We start from the raw sequence: 17019 nt of genomic DNA, 5'->3' as shown, positions 1-17019 counted from the left end.
TAAAGTGTAATAGCTATTTGTTACTTCTAATTCTCTTACCGCTTCAATTAAATCCTATAACATGTAACTACTTAGGATTCTCTCTTTCATTGTTTGATCGATGTAAGGTACCAGAAAATAAAGAAACTGAGGAGCATAAATCCTTTTTTAAAGAATGAACCATTTTAAACTTCTTTAAATTGGCAATCATCAGAGGCTTGAAACTCTCACCCCCTAGGGCAAAATAAAAACATTCCTTTTTAGGAAATAAGTAAAGCCACGACTTCGTTGTTAAGAATGTGCTTCAAAGTTTGAGTGTCTAAACCTATTTTGGTGTTGTACTCATTTATCATAAAAAATTATCATTGTAGCATGGTAAGATGGTCTCCCCTGTTTTTTTGGTTGTCCATTCAAAATGAGCGAAATATCTGAATTATGTTTTCTGTGATTTTTTATATAACTACATAATAGTCATTTCGATATACTCATAAAAATCTGAAACATTTCTTGTTGTAGGGGCTCGGCCTAAGTCATAGAGAATGTAGAAGAAGCTGATTTTATTCTGGCCCGTGGTACTAAAGCATAGGGGCTCCCTTCTGGAGAGGCACATCCTGCTAGTCTTGAGGATTTTGAAAAAATATTGGAGCTTTGTGCGGCTAAGAAAATTCCGGTGATTGTAGCCATTCCAGATTATGTGACTATTGAGCCCAGGGCTCTGCGTGTTATGCCTGGTAAATTCCATTCTCTTTAGTATGCCACAACATTGTAAAAGGAAAATTGCTTACTCTGTGCTGGAAGCTTTCACTCTACTGTTACATTTTATACCTGTTGCCGGTGTTTCCATTCACATTCTGGCCTACTGCACAGAACCTGGAATTTCTCTATATTTAAATTGCAGATTTTGGAATTTTGTTGTTCTACCTGTTGAAATTTAAATTTTTTCGATCCTTCTAGGTACTTTGGCATCAAAATATGAAAAGCTTGGAGGTGAAGTGACATGGATGGACAAACTTGATAAGGTCACTCGATCTCTCAGTCTTATTCTAATTAGTAAAATTGTTCACTTATATTTTTTTTATGTATATCATCAGTACATGTGCAGTTGAGTTTGCTTTTACACCTTTCTAATATTTCATAAGATAATATATAAATCAGTGATGAACATGGTCGGTGTTGCTACTAGCAACTCCATTGCTGTGGGTGATTCCCTTCACCATGATATTAAGGGAGCCAATGCAGCTGGAATCCAGTCAGTATTTACCATTGGAGGAATCCATGCAAATGAACTTGGACTAGGCAGTTCCGGAGGAGTTGCTGATTTATCTTCTATCCAAAACTCTTTTATCAAAATATGATGCGTATCCATCATGTGTTACCGGCATTCATATGGTAAAATCTTATCAAGGTAAGTACGGATTTAGTCACCATGTTTCCGAACTTGCTTGTCAGTAGTAAATATTAGTTGATATAGACCTATATCTAAAACTCAATAATAAAGGATAAAATCTGAAACATTTCCAGCATGTCTGCCATATGAGGAAGATTTATAAAAGTTGGTTAACATGTCTGCCAACTTCTTATTGACATGCTGATAAATGGCTCTAATATAAGAAAGAAGCAATTAGGAATCCACACCAATAAATTACTTCTTGATATGCTGTCTTTAAGCTTAGCTTCATGAGGTCCCCTTTCTGGGAAAGGGTCTCTCATATTGGCTGAATTCAGATTGATCAACAAACCCACAAAACAAACTGCCATATTTGTCTCCTTATCAAAAAGAAATAATTTGAAGTACACAATAATATTTGATTGAGAAATAAAAAACAGAAGAAAATCTGCAGATTTTAAAGAATGAGGTTGCAAAAACCTTTATTACTTTTCTCTTATGTATCTAATGCTTCTTGATATATGAAAAATGGCCACAAAAAGTACTTCTCTTGAGTTGACCCAATTGTATTCAAGTTTTTTTCCATAATTAAGAACTTTAACTATTTTCGATGGACAAAACAAAGTTGATGATCAAACCAACAACTACAATTAGAGCTAAAAGAGACTTCAAGTTATCTCTTTTCTCCATTTTCTTCTTTATTTTGATTTTTTGTAGTCACTCTTTCAGTTTAGTTATATTTTACAGGCAATTGACGGGTGGTATTAAGGTTATTATTTACAATTTCGGGGGTTAATAAAATTAACCATTCTATTTTGTAATAGTCTATTCAACTATAGGTGTTTAAAATAAGAACTGTGTTGGATTGGTAATTTTAAATTAAAAATAAAACAATACATAATTACATAATAATACATTATGATTAGGTAATAAGTATTGCGTTTTTCAAAATTAGTTTAACATAACATGTTTAGATACTTGTAATTCTACCCTTGATTTTATAATTTATGATGTAATGTAACTTACTCATATAAATTGATATGATAACATATGATTAAATGATTTTAAAGTGAGAAAAATAGTTAACAATAATTTTATCCAATCATATGTTAGTAGATTAATTGAGGATTTTATTTTTGAAATTATCTGATTTTTATAATTTTAGCCATTTATAGGTAAGAGATTAGATTTTCAATAATTATGGGTATCAACTTTAAAGTCAAAAGACCTTGGGTGAAAATAAGTCATTTGGCCTTAAAAAACATATGAAGAAGTGGAGCCGGTGTGGTGTGGCATTTAATTGAACAAGATCCCAAGCCATTTGCAGTTGTTAAACAACACAATCGCGGCCCCCACCCTCTGAGTGGCCATGTGGCATTTCTTGCTTATAATATCCTTCATTTGTCAACAACTATCTTCCCCTTGCATAAAAATTATGTAATTTGGTTAGCATAATGCTTAGCCGCCATTGTTGTCTAGCGTTATAAAAGTACAAAACACACCTAAAATGAAAAGAAAAAATTACAAAGTATATGCTATTATTATAGTGAGGTGTCCCACTTTTGTAAAATGACTTTAGAAAAGAAAAGTAATCATCAATGGTGGGCTGCTTTTATCTCCATCAAGCCCCATGTCCTGGAGGGTAACTACAAGCACATGAAAAAAAAATAATGCAAGATTCTATTTCTATCACATCAAGTAATAAATAAGAAAAAATTATTGAATATAAGTTAGTACTTAGTCAATAAAACTAAAAAAGGCTAACCCCGTGCCACTAGGGATTTAATTATTAAAATAAAAAAAATATATCAATTAGTGGTTAAAGGGTTGAGTAGAGGGAATTCTTAATTTGTTCTATATAAAAATACCAAGAATGATTCTCTATTATTCAATTTTCATTTTTAAAGGCATGAGCTGGAATTAACACTTGAAAACAATATGACAGAGTTGGCCTTGGCATCACAATTAAACAACCCAACATTGATTTTTAAGAAAGCCAAAAGACTATTTTCTTCCCCACCCAAGGTTTAGTGGAAAGACAAAAATGCTCAGTCATTAATTTTACAAAAATTCAAATATTTATTTATTTATTAAAATTTATTGTTAAAAGTAAAAATAAAATTATTATTTAACTAAAAATATTATTAGTTAAATACTAATTTTATTTTTAAAATTAACTATTTTTATTAATTTTAATAGTTTATGAGAATGAGTTTTGGTGTTTAATACTTAATGAATGAGAGATTAGGTTAACATTAAACCTTAGGTGGGAAATAAACATTTGGCCAAAGAAAAAATCACAAAGCATATGCTATTATCATAATGAGGCATGCCACTTTCATAACACTATTTTAGAAAACAATTTCAAAAAACATGAGCAGTCATCAATAGTGGCTGCCTTTATCTTCACTGGCCCTCGTACCCACATGAGAATGATGTTTTATTAATACCCAAATAAACTTTATAACAAGACTAAATGATAAAGAAAATTCAAACTTTTAATTTAAAATTTTTTTATTATAAACAACATACTTTGATTAGATTTTGTTTATTCTAATATATTTTATGAAAATAAATTCGGAGAAAGACTGTAATTTCATGCCACGTTGTTGAAATATTATTAAAGCTTAAAAAATTATAAATAAAATATTTTGAATTCATAGTGAAAACAACTAATTAATTATAATTTTTTTTGAAAATAATAAATTAATAAATTTTATTAACCAATCAATTCAATAATTGATATAAAAATGCATGATGGGGAGAAAAATAGCCAAAAAGAAATGACAAAATGCAATAATGGAAGACTTGACTACCTCACATGGGGCGCACAAAGAATTTGGTAGGAGTTGAGGAAAGATACAAAGAAAAAAAAGGATGAATGATTCTCCATTTATTTATTTTTCTTTTTTAAAAGCATGAGCTGTAAAACACACTTAAAACCAATATGATATAAAATATTCCTTTATTTTGAGCCTCTTCTTCTAAACAAAATTGACAAGTTTCTCTTTCTTTCTCACATTCACTTTCTGTTACAATTTTAAATTGTTAAAGGATCTAACTAAAATGTTAGTTCTTGTATTCAAAAGTAAAAATTTCTTTTATTGATTTATTATAGTTTTTATATATTTTTTAATATAATAATCTTAATCTCTCTAATAATCTTTTAATTAGAGTATATTATATTGATATCAAATTATATCAATCTTTATATAAAATGATTCGATATAAAATTTCTTCTCTTTTGAAAAAATCTTGACACACTAGGCGTTTAGAGCATGAAATATATTATTGAAATAATTTCTATTAATGATGATGTCCAAACTTTTAGCCCAAGGCAGAAAAAAGCTTCAGCTTTCAGCTGTTTTAGATTATTATTGGAGAAGGAAAAGCGTCCAAGACCACTAATTAATTGAATCGATGAATCATCCATCCACCGACACATCAAACTATACATTACATGTAAGTGAAATGACGTTTCTGTCCTCTACCCCATAGACACTGCTGTACATCCATTCGTTGATCAATTTACTTTGATCAAATTAAAGTGATGTTAAATGTCTATTTATATGTAAATTAGTGATAAATATACATAATTTGTATTGTTGGAGCAAAAAAATTGATTTTATAATTTATATAAGTTAAATTAACTCTAATAACAAAAACAAATTAGGGGAATAAATTATATGGTTAAGAGTTAACGTCATAATTCAGTTAATGTTACAATTTCTATATTTCGAGTAAATCATGATTTGATAGATTATAAAAGATAACATCAACTCTCTTATAATTTTTTTATTACGTATCTAAGGTTGGATTCGAACCGAACTGAGCTCGAGCTTGATTCGCTTTATGTATAGTCGAGCTCAAATTTGAGCTCGAGCTTGTGAAAGTCAAGCTTAAATTTGGTTTGGCTTATTGTTCGTTATTAAAACGACGTTTTTTTATATCAAATTTTTTAATTGAAAAATTTGACGAATAGCTTGAGCTTAACCCAACTCAGATAGGACTGACTCGTTTTTCGCTCGTTCAAGTCAAGCTCAAGCTTGAATGGGTTCGATTTGAATCTAGCCCTATACGTATCTTAGTTTAGAATTATTTTTATCAAAATAATGTTTATTGATGTAAAAACTTTTCTTTTTTCTTTATTTTTTAAGTGTATATGGTTCATTCAATTTTTTTTCTAATGAGAATGATATTTTATTGGAACCAGATAAATTTTTTAAAAGACTAAATGGTAAAAAAATTCAACTTTCATCTTAAAAAAATTTTTAATATTTAAAACAAAACAACATATATATATTTTTTGTTTTATTCTAAATGTATTTGGTAGAAATAAATTCTAGAAAATAATATAATTTCAAGCTATATTGTTGAAATATTATTAAAAATTAAAAATAAAATATTTTAAAATAATAATGATTAATTATAGTTTCCTTTGAAAACAATAAAATAATAAATTTTATTGATCGGTGAATTTAATAATTGATGTAAGAAATAGAGGAAAAGGAACAAGAACTTGGCAAAATCATGTGGGTGCATTTTCCAAAACTTTGTCTGGAAAACATTAACCTTTGATAATATGTTCAATTAACCCATGGCAATTCGGAGGAGGAGATGATGAGGGAGAATAGTAAATGACTTAATTATTAAAATTAAATATAACCATGTTAGTGGTTAAGGGTGGTACATCCCAATACAAAGAATTTTCTAATAATTATATCAACATATGAAAGGCTACAATTTCAAGCCACGTTATTGAAATATAACTGAAACTTAAAAAATTAAAAATCAGATATTTCCAATTTATACCGAAAACAAATGGTTAACTATAAATTTATTAAAAACAATGAATTAATAAATTTTATTGACTGCTTAATTTAATAATTGATATAAGAATGGTTTAATCGTTTCATATTATCAAAATAACAGTATTAATTTAGTTTGATCAAATTAAAGTGATATTAAATATGGATTCATAAGAAGTATCAATAAGGTTACTAATGATGATTTGTTATTATATAATTGTTTGTTATTTTATTTTTAATTTAAAATTATCCAATTATATAGTAATACATTATCATTAATATGTAGATGAGTGATAAGGACACATGGTTTTTATTGTTTGAGCAAAAAAATTGATTTTATAATTTAGATAAATTAAATTAACTCTAATAACAAAAGCAAATTAGATGAATAAATGATATGTTTAAGAGTTAATATTATAACTCAGTTAATGTTATGAAACCTATAATTCAAGTGAATCATGATTCAATATATTAGAAAAAATAACATCAACTCTCTTATAACTTTTCTATTATGTATTTTGGTTTTGAATTATTTTTATCGAAATAATATTTATTGATGTAAAAATTTTTATTTTTCTTTTATTTTTTAAGTGTATATTATTTATTTACATTTTGTTAATGAGAATAATATTTCATTGAAACCTAAATAAACTTTTTTAACGGGACTAAATAATAAAAAAAACATTCCAACTTTCAACTTAAGAAACTTTTAAATGTAAAAAACAAAACAACATTATTTTTTGTTTTATTTTGAATGTATTTTGTAGAAATAAATTTTAGAAAAGAATATAATTTCAGACTTTTGAGGCTTTTGGGTTTACCAATAGCTATATCATCACATAAAAAAGTATAATTTTAAGTCACGATGTTAAAATATTATTAAAAATAAAATATTTTCAATTTATACTAAAAATAAATGATTAATTATAATATTTTTGAGAATAATAAATTAATAAATTTTATTGACCTGTCTATCTAATAATTGATATAAGATAGGGGAGAAAAATAGCCAAAAGGAAATGACTACATCACATGGGCAGCATTTTTTATAACTTTGCTTGGAAAAAATGAACCCGTGACAGTATGGAGGGGAAGCTGGGGAAATAAAAGTGGGACATCCGGCTACAATGAATATGGTACGAGATGAGGCATGTGCTATAAACAATACTTAAAAACAATTTGATATAAAATATTCTTTTATTTTGATTTATTATAGTTTTATATAAATATTGCCATATGACAATCACAATTTTTTGATTAGATTAGATTATATTAATATTAAATCATACCTATTCTTTCGTAAGATAATTTGATATAAATTTTTTTTTCTCTTTAGAAAAATCTTGATAGACTAAACGTTTAGAGCATAAAATATATAATTGAAATAATTTATATGAAAGATGACACCCAAAACTTTAAGCGTAACATAGAAAAAGCTTCAGCTTTTGACTGTTTTAGATTCCCATTATTACAGGAGAAGGAAAAGCATCGAAAGCCCCCTAAGTAATTGAATCGATGAATCATCCATTCACGGACACACCAAATTATACATGCACATGCAAGTAAAATGATGTTTCTGCCCTTTACCCCACCGACACTGCTCCTCCCTTACCTACTGTCTTACACCATTAACATTAATCACCACTGGATCGAATCATCCTGTGTCTTTCCAAATTCAAATGCAATTTAACATGCTAATTGAAAGAGTGGGGCTATTTTTGGTTGGCTGAGAGAGCCACATATCAAATAATGGCCCATCTGTTAAAAAAAAAAAAAAGCATACTAATTGAGGACAGATTCACATAATGATTCTCCATTATTCATTTTTCTTTTCAAAAGGGATGAGCTGTAAACCACGCTTAAAACAATATGACACAGTTGGCATCACAATCAAACATCCCAAAGTTTATTTTTATGACTTTGACTTAACTAAAATATCCTTTTATTTTGAGCACTCTTCTGATAAACAAAATTAACCACTTTCTCTTTCTTTCTAACATTCTTCCCTTCTTCTTACAATCTTGTATCTTTCCTTATTTCCCGCTATCGAACCATGGAAGTCGTTCTTGAGCCTGTCGTCTCCGAACTCGTTGACGGGTTGTTTAAGATATTGGGGTCCAAAGAAGTGCGGGACTTTGCCCGGCAACTTGTTGGGGGGGTAGATTCAGAGATCAAAGAGCTGGAGAACAAGTTGCGGATGGTTGAAGACCTTCTTCGCAATGCAGAAGACAGGCAGCTGATGGATAAACGAGTCAAAGAGTGGCTTGACAATCTTCAACATTGGGCTTATGATGCGGAGGACGTAATGGATGAGTTTGCCTACGAAGCTTTGCGACACAAACGCAAGGCAGAACACCAGGCTAGCTACAGCAAAGTATTTAGCTGTCTACCTGCTTCTTTCTCTAGTCCTTTGTTCGCTGTCCAGATGGGGTCCAAGATCAAAAAAATCAATAGCCGGTTGGAAAAACTTCGCCAACAAAGATCAGCTGAACGTGAACTTCAAACGCTTCCTGGACTGCCACCAACTAACATCGCTGCACCGCAAAAACCAGAGGAAACTTCAAGCGTCCCACTTGGACAAGTTTATGGCAGAAACGAAGATGAAGTCGAATTACTGAAAATGGTGAAAAGTGGTGCCAACTTTCAACTAATAGCAGTTGTCGGCGTGGGAGGGATCGGCAAAACAACAATTGCTCGAGAAGTGTACAATCACAAGGAGTTGGAAGATATCAAGTTTGACAAAAAAGCGTGGGTGTGTTTCAACCACCTTTGACGTTCTCACAATCTCAAAGAAACTTCTTCAGCAATTCTCGTCCTCCGTTCCAGATAATTTAAATGATGTCCAAGTTCAGCTGAAAGAGGCAGTAAAGTGGAAAAAAATTCTTGATAGTATTAGACGATATATGGAAGGTGGAGTACATCGAATGGGAAAAGCTTAAGTCTGCTTTTGCAGCTGGTGCTCTTGGAAGCACGATGATCGTGACAACACGCCATACGGATGTTGCACAAACAATAAGATGCTCTCATACTTATCAATTGAAGCTTTTATCCGACGAAGCTTGTAAATCCTTGTTTAAGGAGCATGCATTTGGGACTGGTGCAGCTGCTAATGCTGATCAAGTTTCCATTTCAATTTATGATAGAGTTGTTAAAAGGTGCAAAGGCCTACCACTGGCAGCAAAGACCTTCGGTTGTCTTCTACACTCTAGGCCGAGCAATACTTGGGAAGAAATATTAGAAAGCAAAATATGGAGTGCATTTGATGAATGTGATCACATTCTCCCAACGTTAAAGCTAAGCTATCATTATCTTCCTTTGAATCTGAAAAGATGTTTTGGCTATTGCGCAATCTTTCCTCAAGATTACGAATTTGAGGAGAAGGAACTTGCACTTTTATGGATTGCGGAAGGTATTGTTCAACCATCAAATAAGCAACTGGATGAGGCAGGTGAGTGCTTTCATAAATTATGTTCAAGGTCACTTTTCCAACAATTGAGTAGTGATAGTTCTAAATATGTTATGCATGATCTTGTTCATGATCTTGCTCAATCAGTTTTCAAAGGAATCAGTTTTAGATCTGAGCAAAATATTGTTGAGCCATCAAAAAATTTTGAAAAAGTTCGTCATTTTACTTATAAACGTGATTCTTATACTGGAAAAAATAAATTTAAAGCCTTGGAAAAAACAAAAAGTCTAAGAACATTTTTGCACGTGAGAGATGGATGGAGTGGTTTTATAAGTGCTATAGTTATTTCTGATTTGTTGTCAAAGTTAAAAATGTTGAGAGTACTATCTTTTGAAAGATATTGGATCATTTATTTACCTGATTCAATTGGAGATATGATACATCTAAGATATCTTAACTTTTCAAATACTTGGATAAGAAGTTTGCCTAAGTCAACATCCCAATTATTTAACTTGCAAACTTCGTTATTAAAAGATTGTTTTTATCTCATGAAGTTACCTTCTAAAATGAGATATTTGATCAATCTATGTCATATTGATATAAGTGGTAAAAATTTATTAAAAGAGATGCCATTTGGAATGAATGAGTTGAAAAATCTTCAAATATTGTCTAATTTTATTGTGGGCAAAGATACAGGTTATAATTTGGAAGATTTGAAGAGCTTAAGTTTTCTTCAAGAGCTTTACATTTCAAAATTACAAAATGTGACAAATCCAAATCAAGTACGGGAGCAAATACTAAGTAATAAGAACAATTTAAAAGTGTTGTTACTAGAATGGGAATATGAAGAAAACTCATTGAAAGCAGATGTAGAAATGAAGCTACTTGACAAGCTAAAGCCTCTTAGCAATTTAAAAGAACTCACAATCCAAGGCTACGGTTGTGAAAGTTTTCAATCTTGGTTAGGAGATTGGTCATGGCTTTGTAATTTGGTGGTTCTTATATTAGAAGAATGTAAGAGGTGCACGTCTTTACCTTCACTTGAAATGTTGAGCTCACTTGAAGACTTAACCATTAAAGATATGGTGGGTCTAAAAAGAATAGATTTTCGAACACCTTTCAAGTCATTAAAATTTCTTTATTTTGAGAATTTGATAGAATGGGAGCATTGGGACAATTGGAGAGAAAATGACGATATTGAAAATTTTCCTAAGCTGCGTGTGCTTTTAATTATAACTTGTCCCAAACTTACTCGAAAAATACCTGATTATCTTTCTTTATTAGAAAGATTATTTATTTGGTTTTGTCCAAAGTTGGTGGTTTCATTCTCAAATTATCCAATACATTGCAAATTAGAAATTGATGATTGTGAAGGAATGGTGTGTAATGATGGTTCAATTGATTTTAAGTGGCTAGATTCTAGATATCTTGCAAATATTCCAACGGTTGAAGATAAATTAAAGAAAGGTTCTCAAAGCGTAGATCTTTTGAAGATTGTTTGTAATGAAGAGATTATAGAATCATGGCAAAGTTTGGAAAACATCAATTTCCTTTCTAATATAAATTATCTTGAGATTAGGGATTGTCAGAATCTAAGATCTATTGGAAGGGGCATGCTACCTTTATCTCTAAAATCACTGCGAATTGACCATTGTGAAGAGCTGAAATTTTTGGAGGATTTAAGTGTTTCTCTTCTTGAACGCTTATGGATTTCTGAGTGCGGATCTCTCAAGTGCATATCATTAGATGGTCCATTGCCTGAGACACTCAACCAACTAGATGTTGGTGGTTGCAAAGCGCTGGAAACATTATCATCTAGTAGAAATAGTACCTCCCTAAGGCACTTGCATCCATCTTTATTTATGAATGTGAAGAGCTAAAGTCAATTGTTGAGTCCTTTGATAATAGCCTGTGTCTTCGACAAATAAGTTTATTTGATTGTAAAAATCTTGAATCCTTACCTTTAGGTCTACACCATCTTCCTTGCCTTGAGTCGATTAAAATAGATGGATGTCCAAAATTGTCGGTGAGAGAAGGTGTTCCCACCAGCCTTAGACAACTCTTAATTAATGAATGTGAAGATGACAAGGGAATGGGAATTGAAGAACTCCCACAGCTTAAATCCATCTCAGACCTGACCAACCTCACCGCTCTTGAAAGGTTGGATATCATTTCACTCCCACTGCTTGAATCCATCTCAGACCTGAACAACCTCAACTCTCTAAAAGAGTTGAAAATCGCATACCTCCCATAGCTTAAATCCATCTCAGACCTCACCAACCTCACCTCTCTAAAATGGTTGCGAATCCAAAATCTCCCACAGCTTGAACTAATACCAAATCTCAGTGGCGTCACCTCTCTTACAAAGTTGTACATTGAGGAATGCCAAAAGCTCAAATCAATTCCAAGTCTCAGCGGCCTCACCTCTCTTCAAGAGTTGACGATCGCTACTCTCCCACAACTTGAATCAATCCAAGATCTGAGCAACCTCACCTCTCTTGAAGATTTACAAATTTCCAAATGCCCAAGGATCAAATCAATTCCAAGTCTCAGCGGCCTCACCCCTCTTCAAGAGTTGAGGATCGCTGATCTGCCACAGCTTGAATCAATCCAAGATCTGAGCAACCTCACCTCTCTTGAAGATTTACAAATTTCCAAATGCCTAAGGATCAAATCAATTCCAAGTCTGAGCAGCCTCACCTCTCTTACGGGATTCAAAATTGAGGAATGCCCAAGTCTTATATCAATTCCACATCTCAGCAGCCTCACCTCACTTCAGTCTTTACGTATTACAGAGTGTCCTCTGCTTATAAAACGATGGAAAAGTGTTACGGGAAAATATTCCTCAAAGATTGCTCAAATTCCTAAAGTTGTAATAGATGGAAAATTCATCTACAATTTAAAGGAGTACGAAGTTGATCGTCGGAGCTCTCTCTCTCTAATTTTCCTGATGGCACAGATACGTCTAATTCCATCAAAGGTTTGTTAAATATCTTGATGACACCTCTACTATTGTCCAGATTTTACTTAATCCAACATCTTTTCTATTACTTTTGAAGTTATTAATCTCATTTGAACTTTGGCAGCTGATGATCAACAAGAATATCTCAATGGTGGTTTGTCCAGGTAATTCATTTAACTTTAATCAACCTAACAAAACATCTTGTATCTCAAATTCTAATCCAACTTTTCTAATTCCATAAATTTATTGGTGACTCAAGAAACTTTTCAACTTAGGAAAATTCCAACTTAAGGAATTCTAAATGAAGTAAATTCTTCATGTTCTTGTTTCATTTTTCAATTCCTCAGAGGATCTTTCAGTAACAGATTAATTAATATTATGCTTAGTTTTTGGTGAGTTTCGAATTCAGGGAAGGAACATTTAGAGGCAGAAGTTGAAATATATTCCATTGAATTGATTTGAAGCTTATCTATTTCAATTTAGGTTTGTCATCTTCTAACATATGGACCATCCTAAAATTTTACTTCTACTTAGTTGTTTTTTTGATAATAACTCCTCTGCCTCAAGGTTATTTAATAGATTTTCATAGCTTATTTAAGGAATCATTGTTTACTTACTCAATGTAAACAACGCAATGCAGGACTGCTATGCTTACATTCAATGTTGCAGAAATAATCGGAAAGGCTTAAAATGATCCCAAATCATTTCTGTTCTGCACATCTAATTACACATTTTCTACCTTACTCTTGGGTTTATATATGGAGTCTGCCAATTGATGAGAGCAAAACCAAGTAATGAATTTCTATATATCTTGCTGAAGCAGAGCAATTGGTAAATTTTCACCTTATGCAAGCATGTGATAAATTCTTTTTGAATTTCTGTTTCCTCTTATGTAGACACTTATTCTTTCAATTTCTGAGAGGGTCATTGAATACAGATTAGATGATATTATTGTTTAATTTGTATGAGTTTAGAGATTTAATTCAAATTTCATAATTTTGGCTTCTATTTCTATGCTTCTACAATAAAGGTAAGAACGTGTGGAGGCAAGTGTTGAGCTATCTTTATTCTCAAATTGAACAATTGATTTAAAACTTGATCTCCTTCCGTTTTAGGTATATTAGTATCTCTAACTTCTAAACCATTATATTTTTTATATTTCTACTTTTTGTTGTTTTGAGAACAACTCCTCTATCTCAAGTTTAAACTCCACTAACTTTATTTTTTCTTTTATTAGATTGTTTAATTAGAACAAAATTTTGAGTTGCCAACAAGATTCTTGGATTGGAGTTTTATAAGGTACTTGTAATGTTTTGTGTCAATCTCATTTATGGTTGAATTTAAATTTTGGTACACGTAATTTAATTTAGTATTTTATCTTTCTTTTTTTTTTCCACTAACAAGCAAGTAAATAATTGAAAGTGGTTTCTCTGTTCCAAAACTTCTCTACTTTGTCATCTCATGGATTGTCTCAACTCCTGTGGTTCCAAGGTAATCAAAAGTAAGCAATACCTGCAATTTTTGATAAAATCATAAGCTAAAGATCCTTGCTACTTTCTCTTCCAAATCTGGGTTCTACTATTTTCCTTCTGATTCATTTTTCTTCAGTTGCCACTGTCTCCAACTTAATACAAGAACTGTTAGAACCTAAATCCTGGCATGTCTAAGTTTTCCAGATCTGAACTTACTGGTGTGTCTGCTTGCTGAAATTACAATACTGAGATTGTATCTTCTAGCTGTTGCAACGGTTAATCAAACAGCATTTTTTCTGTTTGTGTGTATGGTATTTTTATTGTTATCTCATTGTTTTCGTTTTGGGCAAAGATATATTGTGAAATCCATCATTGTTAATCCATGGTTTACTTTTTATAGCTTATTTAAGGAATCATTATTTACTTTCTCTATGCAAACAACACTATGCAGGATTCCCACACTTAAATTAACATTGCAGAAATTGTTGGGGGGCTTAGAGTTTTCCTTCTCCAACTTCATGTAAGCATATTTAAACTTTCAACAAGATCAAAAGTTTTTTCTGCTTCACACATCTAATTGTGTACCAACTCTTTGATTTGCATATGGAGTCCACCAAATGGTGAGAAAAATTAAGAGATGAACCTCTATATATTCTGCTAAAGCAGCACAACCAGTCAGTGTTCATCAAAGAAGTACGTGAGATATTCTTTCTCGATCCTTTTACATTTTCCCACCATCATTGCACTTTTATTCCAGAATAGCATGTCTCTTTAATTTGAATGTTTTAATATGGAAGGTGAATACTGAAAGAATCTCAAGATGAAATCCACACAACTTCAAGGGAGTTACGTGTGACCTTGGATGAAAGACATGAATTAGAAGTTTAGCTTATGACATTTGTACAGTAACTTTTGAGCAATCAATTCTATGGTGGTAAGATATTTCTAACTTTGATAACAAATTCTTGTACGTCTTTGAAATAATGACAAGTTCACGTCTTTTCTGCAGAATTACATCTCACAAACTTTGGAGATTAAGAGGTGTTTTGTGGATATAATTTACTACAAAAGGCATCCCAGATCAACTAAACAATCTCTCATCCCTTAGGTAATTTCTTAATATGATTACTCTTAAAGTCGCGTTATTTTTTGTTGGTTTACGTATTTGCCATACAAATATTGATATTTGTCCCTTGTTACTTGACAACTTGTTGAAATAAGAAAAGGGAAGATAGGGCAAGAAATCTCTTGAAGCAAATGGATGAAATTAAAAAAACTACAACGCTTCAGAAATTTGTAAGTTGCAGTTGTGTTCTTGTATCACTTTGTTTCATATATTTCTACAGCTGTGTCAATTTTTTGTCTTATTTTTCTTGGTTTTGTTGGTGATTTGGTTGTAGGGTTTAAAAGTTAAGTATACTAATAGCAACATGACTACAGAAATGGAGAAGCAATGAGGAGTTTTGAAGAACAAACCACTAGATCATTGCTTCACAAAGTGGGCCTCATCGTGTTGTCATGGCATTGTAAACTTATTGTGATGATAAGAGGAATGTGAAGCAGGTAGGGTAGCAATGTAGGGAAGGGAAAGAAAATCTACTAAAGCAGCATGTTATCAGTTCCACAGTGGTAAGACAAATATAAATAGATAAAAATTCTTGTAAATTTTAAAATCTTTGTGATGTTGACAAATCTTATGTATTCTCAACGGGATCAAAGAGTGCCAAAAAAAAAAGTTCTAAAATTTTATCTCTTGAACTTGTGGAGATTAAGAGGTGTTCTTTGCTTGTATATTTTGTCAAAGAAGACTTGTTAGATATGATAATCTTAGATCCTTATCAGAGCAACTGAACAGTCTCAAAACTTTAAGTAATTTCTTAATACTAATGTTCTCAAAGTTGTGTTATTTTATGTTTGTTTGTCTAGTTGCGCCTCTAATATAATATTTGTCCTTTGTTAATTAATAGTTTGGAAAAGAAACAAAAGGGAAGTCAAAGTGGCTTCAATAGGATACATGGCAAGAATTTTTCTGAATAAACTGGATGAGATTAAAAGACTTGACTTGCTCACTATTTTCTTTTTAATAAAATTGTAAGTCGTAATTCTATCTATTGCATCAACTTTTTTACTTTTCTTTCAGCTTTATCGATTTCATATTTTATTTCTTTGTTTTGCAGGTGATCTAGCCACATGGTCAGAAAATTTCAGTTCACTAACACCAAACGGCTAGTGACCTGGAGAGAATCTCAAGAAGGTTAAGGCCACAAACCACTAGATCATTGCTTCATAGACTTGGGGCTTCATCATGTCACCATGTCAAAAAATGCAGTGGTAGGGTGTTACAGACCTGGAGTTCTGCCTTGAAGCTGCTCTTCACTGCTGCTGGATTAGTGGTATCAGGATGTTTGTTGGAGATTGTAATGTGTTTGGGGATGAAATAGATGCTGAAAATGTGCTGCTGGGTTGGCTCTTCCTTGCTGCTGCAGTCTTGTTACTAGAATAATACTGGAACAAGAAATCTGGAATTTATGTATGGAATGATAAATGTAGTCAAATATCATAACAATATTTGTAAATTGATGCTTATACTGAAAAGATTTTCCAGAATTACAATAAAAGTTCTATTGATCTATCTTGCTGATCTTTACATTGGAATTAATATAGATTCAAGATACACAAAAGACTTAAACAAATAGACTAATCCCTCCAGTTTCAGAGAGGCTGGAACTCTTCCTCTTCTTTTTTCTCAACAATTTTCTTCGTTGAATTCTTTTTGGCTCCTTCCCTTTTTCTTTTGTCCTCATAACAGTCAAGCCTTCCCATGGATTGCCCCGTTCCCTCTCCAAATTTGGTGGTCCTTGCTGCTGTGAAATTGTCATCTGCTCCACTCCTCTGCCTTGCCATGTGTCTGTTGTCCCAAGTTGTCCCTCCTCCTCTTGATTGTTTTGCATTTGGTGTCTCATCTTGAGGGAATTGTAAGCATAGGCACTAACACAGGGCAGCAA

The 17019-nt window shown here is 31.8% G+C and overlaps 2 protein-coding genes across 32 annotated transcripts in view; both read left to right on the top strand.

The window, feature by feature from the left end:
• LOC123220594 (putative disease resistance protein RGA3) overlaps nucleotides 1-17019 on the top strand; it is a 215099-nt gene that overhangs the window by 86146 nt on the left and 111934 nt on the right. For 27 of the 31 annotated variants that reach the window (XM_044642866.1, XM_044642888.1, XM_044642885.1 and 24 more), the window contains exon 3: nucleotides 12952-13025. The gene's annotated coding sequence lies outside the window, so the exon portion shown is untranslated. Of the gene's footprint in view, nucleotides 1-12951; nucleotides 13026-13182; nucleotides 13374-14018; nucleotides 14044-14150; nucleotides 14535-14623; nucleotides 14708-14811; nucleotides 14949-15023; nucleotides 15123-15235; nucleotides 15311-15414; nucleotides 15644-16191; nucleotides 16647-17019 lie in introns of those variants that run through there. The other 4 variants (XM_044642863.1, XR_006503071.1, XR_006503070.1 and 1 more) reach the window with 4 other exon arrangements.
• On the top strand, nucleotides 8228-12912 carry LOC123220832 (putative disease resistance protein RGA1). The gene is made up of 7 exons (XM_044643418.1): nucleotides 8228-8926; nucleotides 9085-9622; nucleotides 10277-11407; nucleotides 11548-11740; nucleotides 11927-12560; nucleotides 12667-12706; nucleotides 12890-12912. The coding sequence occupies exons 1-7, from the start codon at nucleotides 8228-8230 to the stop codon at nucleotides 12910-12912; spliced, it is 3258 nt and encodes a 1085-aa protein (XP_044499353.1).

This window comes from Mangifera indica, chromosome 7 (assembly GCF_011075055.1).
Source record: "Mangifera indica cultivar Alphonso chromosome 7, CATAS_Mindica_2.1, whole genome shotgun sequence".
In the NCBI taxonomy this organism is placed as follows: Eukaryota; Viridiplantae; Streptophyta; class Magnoliopsida; order Sapindales; family Anacardiaceae; genus Mangifera; species Mangifera indica.
Note: the sequence above shows the minus strand (reverse complement) of the source record. Positions and strands in the feature narration are given on the sequence as shown.

What these genes read in the sequence shown, in the direction of transcription:
- LOC123220832 (XM_044643418.1), top strand. Translation starts at nt 8,228, where the DNA reads ATGGAAGTCGTTCTTGAGCCTGTCGTCTCCGAACTCGTTGACGGGTTG. An exon ending in AGTTTGACAAAAAAGCGTGG is followed by an intron (nt 8,927 to 9,084) that starts GTGTGTTTCAAC and finishes GATATATGGAAG; the next exon opens with GTGGAGTACATCGAATGGGA. An exon ending in TACGTCTAATTCCATCAAAG is followed by an intron (nt 12,561 to 12,666) that starts GTTTGTTAAATA and finishes GAACTTTGGCAG; the next exon opens with CTGATGATCAACAAGAATAT.